The sequence below is a fragment of the Microcaecilia unicolor genome, chromosome 9, assembly GCF_901765095.1.
Source record: "Microcaecilia unicolor chromosome 9, aMicUni1.1, whole genome shotgun sequence".
In the NCBI taxonomy this organism is placed as follows: domain Eukaryota; kingdom Metazoa; phylum Chordata; class Amphibia; order Gymnophiona; family Siphonopidae; genus Microcaecilia; species Microcaecilia unicolor.
The window spans coordinates 18469714-18487212 of NC_044039.1; the positions used below are offsets into that span (position 1 = coordinate 18469714).

At 44.3% G+C, this 17499-nt stretch overlaps 1 protein-coding gene across 3 annotated transcripts in view; it reads right to left on the reverse strand.

Annotated features, from left to right (window-relative positions):
- The window catches only part of CEP290 (centrosomal protein 290), a 141800-nt gene that overhangs the window by 18415 nt on the left and 105886 nt on the right, over window positions 1-17499 (reverse strand). For 2 of the 3 annotated variants that reach the window (XM_030214123.1, XM_030214122.1), the window contains exons 43-46: window positions 16318-16441; window positions 9544-9678; window positions 6762-6848; window positions 3490-3654 (exon numbers count right to left, since the gene is read on the reverse strand). In XM_030214123.1, the coding sequence (XP_030069983.1) occupies window positions 3490-3654; window positions 6762-6848; window positions 9544-9678; window positions 16318-16441 (511 nt within the window). Of the gene's footprint in view, window positions 1-3489; window positions 3655-6761; window positions 6869-9543; window positions 9679-16317; window positions 16442-17499 lie in introns of those variants that run through there. The other variant, XR_003943313.1, reaches the window with a different exon arrangement.

Consider the following 17499-nt stretch of genomic DNA (forward strand, 5'->3'; position numbering starts at 1 on the left):
AATGTTACTGGGACAGGATCCTTGGAATGTGCTACTTAAAAAAAAAAAATGCCTTTATTATACTTTCATTTATACACTTTTGGGAAGCTTTAAGAAAGGGTATATACATTTGGAGTTGTCAGTACTGAAATGCCTGTCTTAAATGATACTAGCAGGCTTATTTTCGAAAGAGAAGAGCGCCCATCTTTCGACACAAATCAAGAGATGGGCGTCCTTCTCTCAGGGTCGCCCAAATCTGCATAATCGAAAGCCGATTTTGCACGTCCTCAACTGCTTTCCGTCACGGGGACGACCAAAGTTCATGGGGGCATGTCGGAAGCATAGTGAAGGCGGGACTGGGGCGTGCTTAACACATGGGCGTCCTCTGCCGATAATGGAAAAAAGAAGGGTGTCCCTGATGAACACTTGACCGACTTTACTTGGACCTTTTTTTCTTGCAACCAAGCCTCAAAAAGGTGCTCAAACTAACCAGATGACCACTGGAGGAAATCGGGGATGACCTCCCCTTACTCCCCCAGTGGTCACTAACCCCTCCCAACCTCAAAAAAAAATTTTAAAAATATTTTTCCAGCCTCTATGCCAGCCTCAAATATCATACCCAGCTCCATGACAGCACTATGCAGGTCCCTGGAGCAGTTTTAGTGGGTGCAGTGCACTTCAGGCAGGCGGACCCAGGCACATCCCCCCCCTACCTGTTAAACTTGTGGTGGTAAATGTGAGCCTTCCAAAACCCACCACAAACCCACTGTACCCACATCTAGGTGCCCCCCTTCAACTCTAAGGGCTATGGTAGTGGTGTACAGTTGTGGGGAGTGTTTTTTTTTTTTTTTTGGGGGGGGGGGTTGGGGGGCTCAGCCCAAGGTAAGGGAGCTATGCACCTGGGAGCAATTTGTGAAGTCCACTGCAGTGTCCCCTAGGGTGCCCGGTTAGTGTCCTGGCATGTCAGGGGGACCAGTGCACTAAGAATGCTGGCTCCTCCCACGACCAAATGGCTTGGATTTGGTCGTTTCTGAGATGGGCGTCCTCGGTTTCCATTATCGCCGAAAATTGGGGACGACCATCTCTAAGGTCGACCTAAATGTGGAGATTTGGGTGTCCCCGACCGTATTATCGAAACGAAAGATGGCTGCCCATCTTGTTTTGATAATACGGGTTTCCCCGCCCCTTCATGGGGACGTCCTGTGAGGACACCCTCAGGAAAACTTGAGCACCCCGTTCGATTATGCCCCTCTAGGTTCCACATTAGGAGTCACCACCAAGAAAAAGGGTTTAGGTGTCATTGTGGATAATAGATTAAAAACAGAACGTTTGGAATTATTAGGAAACAAATAGAGAACAAATCAAAGAATACTGTAATGCCTCTGTATCGCTCTATGGTGAGTCCACACATTGAGTACTGTGTGCAATTCCGGTTCCTGCATCTCAAAACCCTGACGCATGATTACACCCTTTGTCTGAATCACCCCAACCTATTTACAGATACTTCTTTACTGTACTTGTCACTGTAATAGTACCCCTATACTGTATTTGTTATTTTTATTATTTTTATTACATTTGTACCCCGCGCTTTCCCACTCATGGCAGGCTCAATGCGGCTTACATATTGTATACAGGTACTTATTTGTACCTGGGGCAATGGAGGGTTAAGTGACTTGCCCAGAGTCACAAGGAGCTGCCTGTGCCTGAAGTGGGAATCAAACTCAGTTCCTCAGTTCCCCAGGACCACAGTCCACCACCCTAACCACTAGGCCACTCCTCCACTGTTGCTACTATTTGAGATTCTACATGGAATGTTGCTATTCCACTAGCAACATTCCATGTAGAAGCCGGCCCTTGCAGATCACCAATGTGGCCGCGCAGGCTTCTGCTTCTGCTTCTGTGAGTCTGACGTCCTGCACGTATGTGCAGGACGTCAGACTCACAGAAACAGAAGCCTGCGCAGCCTTCTACATGGAATAGCAACATTCCATGTAGAATCTCCAATAGTAGCAACATTCCATGTAGAATCTCCAATAGTATCTATTTGATTTTTGTTACATTTGTACCCTGCGCTTTCCCACTCATGGCAGGCTCAATGCGGCTTAGATGGGGCAATGGAGGGTTAAGTGACTTGCCCAGAGTCACAAGGAGCTGCCTGTGCCTGAAGTGGGAATCAAACTCAGTTCCCCAGGACCAGAGTCCACCACCCTAACCACTAGGCCACTCCTCCACTCCACACCGGAGTCTGTAGCCACCTCTCCGGAACTATGTAAGCCATTTAAAGCCTACTAATAAGTGGGAAAAGTTGGGATACAAATGTAACAAATAAATAAATAAAATAATAAAAAAAAGATATAGTGGAACTGAAAAAGGTACAGAGAAGGGCAACAAAAATGATTTAAGGAGATGGGAGGAGTCTCATATGAGAGGAAAGGCTAAAAAGTGTAGTGTTCTTCAGCTTGGAGAAGAGACAGCTGAAAGGAGATATGACCGAGGTGTATTTTATTTATTTAGATTTTGCTCACACCTTTTTCAGTAGTAGTTCAAGGTGAGTTACATTCAGGTACTCTGGATATTTCTCTGGCCCAGGAGGGCTCACATGTACAGAGGGTTAAGTGACTTGCCCAAGATCACAAGGAGCAGCAGTGTGATTTCAACCAGCCACCTCTGGATGTCAAGACTGGTGCTCTAACCACTAGGCCACTCCTCCACTTGTTATTCTTTAGGGTTGTACATGGAATGTTACTACTGTTTGAGATTCCGCATGGAATCTTGTCACTCTTTAGGATTCCAGAATCTTGATAGTCTTTGGGGGTTCTACATGGAATGTTGCTATTCTTTGAGATTCTGAATGGAATCTTTATTTATTTATTTAGATTTTGCTCACACCTTTTTGAGTAGTAGCTCAAGGTGAGTCACATTCAGGTACTCTGGATATTTCCCCGGGCAAGGAGGACTCACAATCTAAGTTTCTACCTGAGGCAATGGAGGGTTAAGTGACTTGCCCAAGATCACAAGGAGCAGCAGTGGGATTTGAACCGGCCACCTCTGGATTGCAAGATCAGTGCTCTAACCACTAGGCCACTCCTCCACTCCAGAATCTTGCTATTCTTTGGGGTTCTACATGGAATCTTGTCACTCTTTAAGATTCCAGAATCTTATTTATTTAGATTTTGCTCACACCTTTTTCAGTAGGAGCTCAAGGTGAGTTACATTCAGGTACTCTGGATATTTCTCTGGCCCAGGAGGACTCACAATCTAAGTTTGTACCTGAGGCAATGGAGGGGTCACCTCTGGATTACAAGACCGGTGCTCTAACCACTAGACCACTCCTCCTCTACTCATCCAGTTCTAGCCCATGCTTCCTTGGCTTTACTTTTTGCTATTTCTAGTTTAGTGATATGATAGTTAATCTTAAATTCTATAGAATGCACATCCATTTTTTCAAGGTACTACAAAAGTAACAACATGCTCTGGGGACAGATAAAATTTTACCCATTCATAAAGTACCTTTAACTTTTCATTTTCCATTTCTAGATTAGACAGTTTCTCATTGGAGACAACTCCAGGGGCTTTTTTCAGCTCATCATTTTCTCTTTGAACTCTCTCCACAACTTTTTTCATCAAAGCAATTGTCTTTTCCAATTCGACCGCTGTTTTCCCACTTCTTCCTGACTGTAAGTAATCAGAGAAAAAGGACATGAAAATTTAAATTAGGGATCCACCATCACACACTGGATGCCTTCACATATCTAGTTTCTACTTTTATATCTATCATTGTGTTTAGTATTATAAAGGGTATATATTTTGAAGTGCATGAACCATGCAAAGAAATGCCACTCTTTTCTTTATGGCAGTGGCGTAGACATGGGTGGGCATGGGCCCACCCAAAATTCTAGCATCTTTGTTATAGCTGGCAGGGATCCCTAAGTCCTGCAAGCTGGAAGAGGTCCTTCAGAGGCAAGAACAGGTCATTCCCCTACTTGCTGCAGCCAGTGGCACTGTCCATGCATTGCAGACCCCCCCCCCCTGCACATGCTCGATTTGGTTTTTGTGTATGCGTGAAACCTGAGCATGTGCAGGAGGGAAGAAGCCAGTGCAGCAGCAGCACGAGGATAGTGCCATTGACTGTAGCACATAGGGGATTTACGTGTTCTGGCCGCTAGAGGAACTCTTCTAGCTGGTGAGGCTTGAGGATCCATGCCAGCTCGGGTATTTTATTTGTTGGGGGTCACTGGTGCAGAGGCAGGGGTGGAGCCGAAAGTGCAGGGGGAAGGGAAATGGTGTGCCCACCCACTTTGGGCCCATGCCCACCCAAAATACCATGTCTGGCTACGCCTCTGCTTTATGGTAGAAATGGGAGGAGCCTGTTCCAAGCTCTTGTGGCCAGAGGCAGTTCTCCTACCTTCACCAGTTGCAGGACACTCTCTCATCCGGCTGCTGGCTCATTTGCTCCCTGAACAACTAGCAACTGGTAGACCAACCTGAAGCTTTTAAAAATGTGTTTTTGGCAGCTACACAAAACGAGGATAATTTTTCTAAGGGAGCACATCACCTACGTGCCCACTTTAGCGATATTTTATTCACGCATGGATGTGATTTCATAAAACACCAACTGGCACTAAAGTACATGCTCAGTGGCGGTGGTGTCCGTACGACAGGTTTGGGAAGTTCTGACCTGCACAGTACCTTTTTGGCTATCTCAGATATACGGTAAAAATAAGAAAACCCAGTAAAACACCCCGGGGAGGGGGGGGGGGGGGGATTTGGGGAGTTACTAGCCGCAGATGCTCCAATGATGTTCTCTAACTGGTACATCATACTTGAGAGCGGGCTATTTTTGTAATCTGTGCGTTTAACTTTTTGGTCCATTTTCGGAAAAAAAAATGTCCAAGTGAAAAACGCACAAAATCAAGCCACTGGGATGTAGAAGGAACCAGCATTCTTAGTAGACTGGTCCCTCAGACAACCCAGGAAAGCAAGGGGGCACCCTAGGGGGCACTGCTGTGGACTTCACATAAATGCTCCCAGGTACACATCTCACCGTTCCTCCTTTGTCTGCTGAGCCCTCCAAAACCCACTACCCCCAAAAGTACACCACTACAATAGCCCTTATAAGTGAAGGGGGCACCTATATGTGAGTACAGTAGGGTTTGGGTGAGTTTTGGAAGGCTCTAAGTTTCCACCACAAGTGTAACAGTTAGGGTGAGGTGTGGACCTGGGTCCATCTGTCTGCAGTGCACTGCACCCACCACTAGACTATTCCAGGGACCTGCATGCTGCTCTAGTGGATCTGAGTATTACATCTGAAGCTGGCATAGAGGCTGGTAAGTAATGTTTTTAATCACATTTTTGGGGGGTGGAAGGAGGTCAGTGACCAGTGGGGAAGTAATGGGAGGTCATCCATGATTCCCTCCAGTGGCCATCTGGTCATTTAGGGCACCTTTTTGTGCTTTATTCGTTATAAAAACAAGACTAGCTCAAAACATCTTTGTTTTAGCTCTGGACAGTTTTTGTTTTGTTCCATTATGGCTGAAAAAAGTCCAAGTGTTAGGAATGGCCAGATCCCACCCTTAACACGCACCTGACACACCCCCTTGTGATTTGAATGCATTTCTGACGGACTTCATAGAAAAACATCTACAAACTGGTTTTGAAAATACAATTTGAACGTTTTTGTGAGAAAAACTTTCAAATGCAGATTATGCCACTTTTTGGACATTTTTCTCTTTTGAAAATGAACCCCTATGTAACTTTGTAAGTCTAATTGCTTTGAAAATACGCCTCTTAAGTGTGAAACGTCACTACTACTACTACTTAACATTTCTAAAGCGCTACTAGGGTTACGCAGCGCTGTACAATTTAACATAAAAGGACAGGCCCTGCTCAAAGAGCTTACAATCTAAAGGACAAGTGAGTAGTCACTGCTGGGGATAATTTCAAAGACTGAGAGAAAGCGTGTGACTCCTGGGGATGAAGAGGGAGATTTTAATAAGGTCAAACATAAAATGGAATCCACCTAAAAATCATGCCTAAAATTTAATTCTGTGATGCAACATCAATACACACAAAATTTTAGTACCATCCCAATGCCCTATTTGATTTGAAATAAAACAGCTAAATCTGAAAATTAAAAACGTATAGAATCAGAAGTCCTAAATCTAAACCAAATTAAGTTTTCATCTTGTTCCTGGGCACAGTCCCTTCGATATTCAAAACCTGGCCGGCTAAATGGCACTTAACCAGCTATGAATAACCCACTATCCCCCCCACTGAATATTCCCGGTTAGCAGCTAGGAGATAACGGGCTATATCGCACGATCTAGCTGGCTATCCCCCAATATTCACTGCATGGCCGCGTAAATAGATGGAATATCTTTGGCCAGTTTAAATGTAACTGGCTATCTCCGAATATCAACTTAGCCAGTTAAGTTTAAACTGGCCAAAAATAAACTGGATATTCAATACCGGCCACCGGAACTGGCCCGGCACTGAATATCCAGCCTCACCGACCACAGGAGTCAGCTGGGCTCCCTCCTGAGGTCTGAATATTGGCCCCAGTGGCTCCAAGCATTGAGAGACTAATAATTACAAGTATTTGTCCACAATTTTTGTGTGTGTTCTAGTAACCATATGGATCTTGAATAAAATTGGAGTCGTGATCTTTGTGTATTCATCAATTTTGTTCACTGACAGAGACACTTATCTATTCATTTAATTAAATTATTTGCCAAAATACATGATGAATATATATATATATATATATCATGTGTCAAACCTACCCCTCGAACATTTCCAAGTTTCCGCTCAACTTCCATGCTATCTTTTTTGAGAAGCTCACATATTTCTTTTAAGCCAGCTACTTGGTCCTATATAAAATAAAATAATTCTACACGTCACTGTAGCTTTGACATTTGGTCCTGTTCTACAGGTCTTTTAATTCCATATAAATAAAACAGGCTAAAAACTGTACTTAAAAAAGAAGTTAACAAAGAATTTTTAAATTAAACAGAAAAAAGTGCCAATGGATTGTACATGTTTTAAAAATCATGGAATAGAAGCATATTATATCCTTGATTTACTAAAATGCTTTTAGCACACATTAATGCACAAGATTTTCTACACTGGACATATCTCTATATATAAAAGGCACCACCAACGTTCCAAATGAAGCCTCCAGCCGGAAGTGTGAAGGGGGAGAGATATCCGGTTTCCCCATGAGTGTCTGCCCCGCCCTCGCTCTCTCTGTAACACAAACAGTGAAGGAAAACACAGCAAAGCACGAAATCAAATCGCTCTCTCTGTAACAGTGAAGGACTCGGGGGGGGGGGGGGGGGGGGAGAGGGCAGAAGCCCTCACTATCTCTATAACACAAACACAGCACAGCAGGAAACTTAACACTGAAGGACTCGACTCCAAGGGGGGAGGGGACAGACAGCACAGGGGAAGGGAGAGAGGGCAGAGGGCAGGGACACACACAATCCCACATGCACACAGAAGAAAACCTTGCTAGCCCCCGTTTCATTTGCATCAGAAACGGGGCTTTTTTACTAGTTTACTAATAATTTGTGCTGATGTGGCAGTACACTTTAATAAACCTAACCATGTGTGCACCATGAAGCAAGAACCGACTACCACCAATAACACAAGCTATTGCTATATCCTTGTTAATCCAAAATTTGCATATTTTTTCATGGGAGAGGGAGGAAAAAAAAATGTAAACCTGTCACATAGCTGAACAATAAAAATATCACATTGAAAAAGGAAGAGTTAATGGTTACTGAGGATGGGCAGACTGGATAGGCCATGTGGCCCTTATCTGCCGTCATGTTTCTATGTTACAAGATGTCTCCAAATTAAGGGTCCCTTTTACCAAGCTGCGGCAAAAGGGAACCTGCGCTGGCGCGTGTTTTTGACGAACGCTGAGGCCCCCTTTTACTGAAGCGGGTAAAAGGTAGGTCTTTCTTTTTTTCAGGAAATGGCCGTGCAGCAAGTGAAGCACTTGCTGCGTGGCCCTTTTTTTTTTTTTGGGGGGGGGTGGGGTGGGGAAACCCTTACCGCCACCCATTCAGTTGACGGTAAGGGCTCCCACGCTAACCAGACAGCATGCAGTAGTGCCCGATTACTGCCGGGTACACACTGGCGCTGGGGGTGGGAACTACCAATGCGCTGCTGCGATAGCCCGGTGGTACTTCCTTTTTAGCAAGCGGTAAGCCCATGTTGGGCTTACTGCCGCTATGTAAAAGGGCCCCTAAATACGCCTCAGTGTTTTAGCTTTCAAAAAAAAAAAAAAAATCCTTTCCCTTTCTCAACTCTGTCAAAACTGGCATTCCTTAAAGGAGCAGGCATTTGTTTACTAACATTTGGCATGTTACATGTTAAGTGTAAATTTAATGATACAAAAGGTTATGCTGCTCCATGATGGTCGGGATATATGCGGGTCCTGCTTACATGGCCATGTTGGTGGGGGATGTACTTGAGTGAAAGTAAAAAAATATATATTGCCTAATATAATACTTTCTGAGTAAAAGTACCACAACTACAATGAATGCAACTATTGTTAGTGTTTTATCCCAACAACTTTATTGCTCTACAATTCAATCCATTTTGTTTTTAGTAAAACTACATTTTTGTCCGTCACTCATGCGAGCGCGCTTGTGAGTCATTAATCCAACACAGCTAAAAAGGTAACTGAACTGACAGAAAGTGGATTATTCAGTCTGATAAAAATAGTTCCTTCAAATCAGTCCAGGCTGCAGTACTATTAATGTCTCACTGGGTCTGCAGGTTTTGATCAAGAGAATCTCTGAAACACCTGACTACCATATAGCAAAGAGTACAGTAATACCTCGGGTTTCGTTGACTTCGGATATCGTCGGTTTCGGTTTTTGTTGATTTTTTCCGTGAAAAATTTGTCTCGGATTTCGTCGGCGTGCCCAAGTGACCTCGCTGCTAATTTTGCGAAAACACGTTTATTTATTTATTGCATTTGTATCCCACATTTTCCCACCTCTTTGCAGGCTCAATGTGGCTTACAATACATCATAAGTGATGGAAATATATTAGAAAATAGACATTTAGTGTTACAGAAAGATCTTGGGCAACAAGATAATGATAAAACATAACATATGAATAAACAAGCAGATATTGTTAGATAGTTCTGAATATATGTGGGGGGTTGTCTATATTCACATTGGTTGGTCTTTGTAGTATGCCTTGTTAAAGAGATGGGTCTTCAGTAAGTTTGCGTTCTCCTGCTCAGTGTGGCATTGTTTCTCGTGTCTAGCCAAACAATTCCACTGCTTTCCAGTGTTTCTGTGCTTTTTTTATTCATATGGAAATAATCGCCTCGGTTTTCGTCGGTTTCGAATTTCGCCGATTGTTTTCGGACGGATTATCGACGAAAACCGAGGTATCACTGTACTTTATTGTCATTGTCATCTGCATTAGAAGTAGTACTAATTTATTACTGGCATCTTGATCTTTATTTTCATTATCATCATGCAATCCAATTACAGAGAAGGCTTTCACAAAGTTTAATTTGAACATTGCAGGGTACTGTACCTTCAGCCGAGGCAAATCTTTATTGGCCTGCACCAGTTGAAAGTTTAATTCAATGTTTTCTGATGACAACCTCAAATTTTCCTTCTGAAGCTCCTGTTCTTTTTGAGAACGATCAAACGATCCAATTACTGATGTCTTTAAAATGGGGAAGAATAGGGAAAGAATGTGAAAAACTGAAAAGAATAATCACTGGAAGGATAATTCTATAAAGCAATGTCTATGTGAAAAGCATGTTTCACATTCAGAAAACGGCTTTTATAAAATTTACATATATGCACCGAACACTGTTCCTGGCAATATAGTCTGGAAGGAGGAGTGAAGTACCCTCGTATTCTGCCTTCACATTTGTCTGCAGATGGGGTTAGACATGTGCATATATTTCAGTATTCAATACACATATGCAGGTCTCTCGCCCAAGTTGTATCCTTTGAAACATCTACATTTGGAGGAGTTTTGCCTGGAGCAATTTTCAGAGCACTTGAATTAGCCACTTAACTCCTTTATTGTCCTGATTGGGCAAATTTGCAGGGGCCCTTTTACTAAGCCGCGTAGGCGCCTATGTGCGCCCAACGCGCACCAAATTGGAGTTACCGCCCAGTTACCGCGTGGTCCTTGCGGCAATTTCAATTTTGGTGCGTGTTCGAAAAATATTTTTTCTTTTCTGACGCGCGTAGACCGTTACCGCCCGGTTACCGCGTGAGACCTTACCGCTAGGTCAATGGCTTGCGGTAAGGTCTCAGACCCAAAATGGACGCGCGGCATTTTTCATTTTGCCGCACGTCCATTTTCGGCAACAATTTTAAAAAGGCAATTTTTGTAGGTGTGCTAAAAAAAATAATTCTGCACGCGCCCAACACACGCATCTACACTACTGCAGGCCATTTTTCAGCGCACCTTAATAAAAGAATCCCGTAGTTAGCACCCTTAGAGACACCAAATATTAACATACTTAAAAGGTGCAATTTGGCTATTCAGGAGTTGTCCATGGTAAAACTCTTCTTTTTTTATTATTATTATTTTGTTTTGATACATTTTTATTCTCTGCGTTTTAACCAGTTACTGAAGAGAATAGTAATTAATATTAGATTACTTAAGTAACAGTCTTAAGGGCAGTTATGAATATGAAACATAGTAGGGGTTATTTGATAAGCCTTTTCTGAGCATAAAGCAGTACTTTGCATGCATATAAAAGTCCTGGGGGGGGGGGGGGTTCTACATGCATAAAAGTACACGTTACAACACAAGGCCACTCCTAGTGATAAAAACTGGGCGGAGTCTGAGCACAATCAGCACTTATAATAAAACACAGGATAACCACCAATTCCTACTGGCACATATATGCAGCAGGGATGTAGCCAGACTTCGGCGGGAGGGGGGTCCAGAGCTCGAGGGAAGGGGGCACATTTTAGCCTCCCCCCCCCCCCACCACCAACTTTGACCCTCCCCGCCGCCGACCCTCTCGACCCCCCCTCCCACTGCCAACCCGCCGTCGCCTACCTTTGCTGGAGGGGGACCCCAACCCCCGCCAGCCGAGGTCCTCTTCTTTCTGCGCAAGGCTTCGTTCTGTACAACGTGCAGGACGTCAGAAACAGTCAGAATGAAGCCTTGCGCGGGAAGAAGAGGACCTCAGCTGGCGGGGGTTGGGGTCCCCCGCCAGCAAAGGTAGAAGACGGCGGGTTGGCAGCGGGAGGGGGTGGTCGAGAGGGTCGTCGGCAGGGGGGTCCAGGGCCAAATCTACAGGGGCCCAGGCCCCCTTGGCTATACCACTGATGCAGAAAGCTAAAAAAAAAAAAAAAAAAAAACAATTTAAAAAAACCTCTAACATTATGGGCTCAATATTCAAAGGAAAAGTTCTGGATAACTGCGAAGTTATTTGGGTATTTCCTTTAACTGCAGTTTGGCAATATCCAGATAATGCTGGGGCAGTCCACGAGCAAAGCTGCCAGTTATCCATTTAGTGCAGATATTTAAGTCTAACTTTACTTTAACTAAATTTCACCGCTGTCTGGAGATTCACCACAGGGCACAATCCAGATACTGGTGCTGAATTATCCAGATTTATTCTGAGCGCTGCAGCCAATGTTTAAACACAACACTGATCATATCAGCTGAATATCAGGCAGCATATGTAATTCTGTGTTTGTTTTATAAGAGATCTCCATCTCAGTCCTGTAAAAACGTGTCCAGTAGGAATATAAGCGTCTCTCTAATATAAAATAGAAAACCAGCGGAGAAAGAGAAGCAAATGCTCATTTTAAGGAACAAACTAAAACATTCTAAATAGTTAGTCTTTAAATCTGCATCAGTGCTACCAACAGGAAAATTAAGGACATGGGAGGCATCGTTTGCGAACCTTGGGCATGTTGCAACGTTCTTGGTCCGAGTCTGTTTTTGCTGTATTACGTTGATTACCGTCACATACACTGACTTTAGTTTGAATTGCTGTATTGCTCATATCCACAGCTTCTGCATTTTCACTAGGTAAATCAGATGGACCCTTGAAACCCATATTAGTGTAAGATTGGAGGAGTGGCCTAGTGGTTAGGGTGGTGGACTTTGGTCCTGGGGAACTGAGGAACTGAGTTCGATTCCCACTTCAGGCACAGGCAGCTCCTTGTGACTCTGGGCAAGTCACTTAACCCTCCATTGCCCCATGTAAGCCGCATTGAGCCTGCCATGAGTGGGAAAGCGCAGGGTACAAATGTAACAAAAATAAAATAGATACTATTGGAGATTCTACATGGAATGTTGCTACTATTGGAGATTCTACATGGAATGTTGCTATACTATTGGAAATTCTACATGGAATGTTGCTACTATTGGAGAGTCTACATGGAATGTTGCTATTCCACTAGCAACATTCCATGTAGAAGGCTGCGCAGGCTTCTGTTTCTGTGAGTCTGACGTCCTCTATCTAATCCCCCCTCAGCCATCTCTTTTCCAAGCTGAAGAGCCCTAACCTCCTCAGCCTTTCCTCACATGAGAGGCATTCCATCTCCTTTATCATTTTGGCCACTAAAGGGGTCTTTTATTAAAGACTAGTAAAAAAGGCCCGTTTCAGACACAAATGAAACGGGCGCTAGCAAGGTTTTCCTCGGAGTGTGTTTGTTTGAGAGAGTGTGTGTGTGATAGTCACTGTGTGATGGCGAGTGAATGTGTGAGTATGTGTGAAAGAGAGTGAGTGAGACTGGGTGCGAGTGTGTCTGTGAGAATGAGTGTGTCCCAGGGCCCCCCCTCTCTCTCCCTCCCTCCCTGTTCCAGGGTCCTCATCCCCCCCTCCCTCCCAGTTCCAGGGTCGTCATCCCCCCCCCCCCCCCCCTCTATTTGAGTACCATGGTCATCCCCTCCCTCCCTCCCTCTGACTTTCAGGGTCTCCACCGTCCGAGTTTCAGGGTCTTCCCCCTCCTTCGTCCGAGTTTCAGGGTCCCCCCCCCCCCCCCCCCCCGGCCATTGGTGCGTGAAGGGCTCAAGGCGGCACAAAAGAGAGCGGCTCGTGAGCCAGGGAATCTTCCTCTGCTCCCTCCTGCTCAGTGTTTGCTGCACTGCCGGCATCCTGCAGCAGCCCGGTGAGCTCCGCGCGCGCTGGAACTTGCTTATTGTGCGTGTGCTCATGAGGGTTTGGAGGCAGCGCTGCTGTTCAGGTGGCCAGCGGGAGGTCAAGCAAGCAAAGCTGTTTTAATCTGCTTTTCTGGGGGGGGTTGGTTTTTGTCCTTTTTCTTAGCTTTTATTTTCCATGAACGTTCCATGAAGCTGCCTGGGCCCACACTGCTGTTGCTTGGGCTCTCTGGATGACGTCATCCGAGGCTTCAGTCCCAGGCACAGCCAATCAGAATGGAGGCTCGGGCCCAGGCAGCCTTATGGAACGTTCATGGTGCAAATTATTATATAGGATTAGTTTGAGTTATCTACATCAGGGCCCATTTTATTCCTATGGGTCCTGATGCAGATAACTTGAGCTAATCTTTAGTAAAAGACCCCCTAATAGTGCATGTTATACAGCAAGGTATTGAAGTGGGCATTTTTAGAAATAGCAGGGCATGGAAAATAAAGCATTTAAGATACCAATATGTTTGGTAGAGAAATGGATGAATATCTGCTGAGTATGTAAATCTGACAAACGCTTTAATATAACATGCTTTCTTCTATACTGTGAGGGATAGAAATCAATGGTTCTCTCAGACATAAAATACTATCCCTTCTAGCTCTATAGCATCAAATAGATCAAACTGCCAGCAATCAATAAACGCTTTCAATAAGAAAATACTGAACTCTATTGAGAAAGAAAAGAATGATTACCATCAAAGTTCGGAATCAATAGAAAACAAATGAAATAATAAAAAAGTAGTCTTGGGTCCATTCTACTACAGCTTCTGGCAAGCCTATCATAAACCATAAGTTGTTTGGATCTTTTCTCCAACTGCTGCTCAAGAAGTACGTTTTTGCACCTACAAATTTGTCAAAAACAATTAAGCGACTCTGATCCTTCATATTCAACACACTGTGAGTTAACGATTGGAAGCTGGAACCTTTTCAAATGGGTCATTTATTTCATACTTGTGTCCCACATCACCCGAATACAATTATTCAGCTCTGTGTGGCTAACATAAGTAATAAACAGTACAAGTTAATGTATAATACATGTTATGAAAACTGTAAGAGTTCAACATTCTTGAAAAAGTAGCGGTGAGGAGAAAAATCTTGGCTATAACCGATTTCAAGATCTAATGAAGGAATTTATTGAAAAAAGCCTTCAAGAATTTGCAAAAGGTCAGATAGTTAAGTTGTCCAATTTCCCTTGGGATAGAATTCCACCATTTAGGGCCTTATTCTATAAAGGTTATGCTCCTAAACAAGGAGAACCCTTGCTTTATAGAATAATGTAATGAATCCAGTGGTTTTTAGTCACACTCCTAATAGGAGAATATAAACATATGTATCTGAACTGGTCTGAAGGGACGATGAGGAACAAACTTTGAAGCAGATGGCTTGCTTCTTATCAGGGCCGCCAAGAGGGGGGGGTCAGGGGGGACAAAATTCCCCGGGTCCCGGCCTCCAAGGGGGGCCCAGCGCCGGGGGTCTCCCTCCTTCTCCCAGGCCGCCAGCACTGCAGTCCCCGGTCTCACCTGCCTGCCCTCGGCTCCGTCGACAGCCCCCTTCCGTCCGCCACCAGGCCCCCTGCATTCAAATCGGCAGCGCCTCACCTCCGTGTGAAAGCAGCAGATCACCTCCCTTCGGGCCCTCCCTCTGTGTCCCGCCCTCGTCTGATGTAACTTCCTGTTTCCGTGAGGGCGGGGCACAGTGAGGAAGGGACCAAAGGGAGGCGATCTGCCGCTTTCACATGGAGGTGAGGCGCTGCCGATCTGAATGCAGGGGGCCCGGTGGCGACCGGGGACTGCGGCACCAGCGGCCTGAGAGCAGGAGAGGGCGGCGACAGTGGTAGCGATTAGGGAGGGGTGGGGGCGGCGGCCCCGGGGGCAGCCTTGCCCCAGGCCCGACTCAGTCTCTCGGCGGCCCTGCTTCTTATATGATGAGAAAAACTAAGTGATGTCAAATCAAAAGATGACTGGAGGCCTGTCAACACCTTATTTCTCAATGAAAGAGTCCAGAGGATAGGGATTTGGATTTTAAATGTCCCATCTTTCCAAACCTGAACTCTAGACAAGTTGCAGATAGTCTGTATTTTCTTGCTCCAGAGGGCTGAGTCATCAGAAAGCAGAAATAAAACTTGAATGAGGACAAGATTAAAAAAAAAAAAGGGAAGTATCACTCGCATTTATGTAACCCTGCTGTTGGCTAAATCTCCGCTGCACTATTATACTAACAAATGGGAGTTAGAGCTAGATACATCATTCACAGGGGTGATATGGGAAAGTTCATTCAAATATTTGTTTCAAGTATCTGTTGCTAGTAATTTGATTGAGAATGGATTTAAGGTTTTCTATCGCTGGCATTATTCACCAGTGAAATTGAAGAGGATTTTCCCAGCAGCAGTGGATGTATGTTGGAGAGGCTGTGGACAACGGGGTACCTTCTTTCATATGTGGTGGACTTGTCCAGTCGTAAAGAATCAATGGGACTTGATACCCTACAAGATATGTTGGGGAAGACGTATCCACGACGGGCAGAATGCTGTCTATTACACCATAAATCCTCTTCAATTAATGTATCGCAGCATAAATTTGCTACTCTGTTGTTCACTGCCAGCAAATTGGTTATAGCACAAGCCTGGAAACAGGCCCTCCTGCCTCCTACATCTCGTATCCTGCAGAAGCTAGATGGAATTTTTCAACTATCTAAGCTCACAGGAATGCGACACGGACAAGGCTAAATTTTATGAGACTTGGGGGGTATATGAACATTGGAAGCTTAAAGTTGCTACTGTACCCGAGTGATAGACAATTTAGGGGTAGGGGTAGGATGGGAGGGGGGGCTGAAGTTTGTTGTCTTTGATGTTTGTATTTTTGGAAGGTTGGGATTGTATATTTGCAAGACTTCAATAAAACGTTTTGGGAAAAAAACATTCTGGGTGTGTCCAGGAGGAAAATTAGCATGAATACAGAAAATAAATGTGGCAAAGCCTGTTTGAACACATCCAAATGGGTCAGCAGAAAAACAAATTCAAAACAGTAGTGGATCACTGTAGCACATTAAAATATGTGTAATACAGAATGTTTCATTCAGTTTCATCCACCACTTGTGTGAAACAGTGAACCTGCTTGCCCTACTTTCATACATGAAACATACTTAATTTGTGATGTACCAAAGGCTACTTACAGAAGGTCTAGAAAAGGTGTCTTTGGAAAGCTGACGTTCTAAAGCTTGAAGTTTTTCTTGGAGATATCGATTTTTTAACTGCAAATCTTCTATGACAGAATCTCGTGGCAAAGCTTGTTTTGTTCTGTACATAAAGTTAACAAATAGAGGACAAAAAAAAAGATCAATGTTAACGATATTTTAAATGTTCCTTTCAGCACAAAACAAGACTGAATGTTAACTCTCTGACACTGAGGCCAAGGATGCTGCGAAGATAACAAGCACAGAGTTTCAGGCATCAATAACCTTGTGACTCCTAGCTGAGAACTGTCGCTGCAATGGATGGACAAAACATGGGTAGGTCAAGGATTAAAAATTAGTTGTAAAAAAAAAATTCCAGGTCCAGCTTTAGCCCCAATAAAGGAACTGCGTGATTCTAGAACAATTCCCCCATCCCAAAGGCGGGCCAAACAGGAAACAATAAGGGGCACTCAGCAACATCACTTCTTCAAATAACCTTGACAATGACTACAAAATTCTTGAAACACATAAGCAGTTGAATATCCGGAAATATTGACTAGCACAATTTTTTCCTGCTTAAACAATAACAAAGTACCAGGGCCACTTGCTGAGGCTAAGAAGGATCCGGGGAATATACAACTTTGTTCCTTACAGGCTAGAATTTTGTTTGCATCTCTAAGGGGTCCTTTTACTAAGGTGCGCCGAAAAATGGCCTATGCTGGTGTAGACGTGTGTATTGGGCACGTGCAGGTCCATTTTTCAGCGCACCTGCAAAAAAGGCCTTTTTTTGGAGGTGGCCGAAAATGGACGTGCGATAAAATAAAAATTGGCGAATGTCCGTTTTGGGCCTGAGACCTTACCCCCACCCACTGACCTAGCAGTAAAGTCTCACGCGTTAACCGAGTGGTAATGGTCTATGCGTATACAATGCCGATTACCACCCGGTTAGCGATGCGGGCCAGCGCACCTAATGGACACGTGTACAAAATTAAATTATCGCCTGGGCCACGCAGTGGCCGGTCGGTAGTTCAAAACTGACGCATGTAGGGCGCACATACATGGTTTAGTAAAAGGGCCCCTAAGTTTCCTCAGGAATTTCTTCTTCAAGTGTTCTACATTATCTTGAAGGTGCCTGTGTAATTAAAAGGTCCTGTAATACAGACTGAACATTTCAGACCTCTT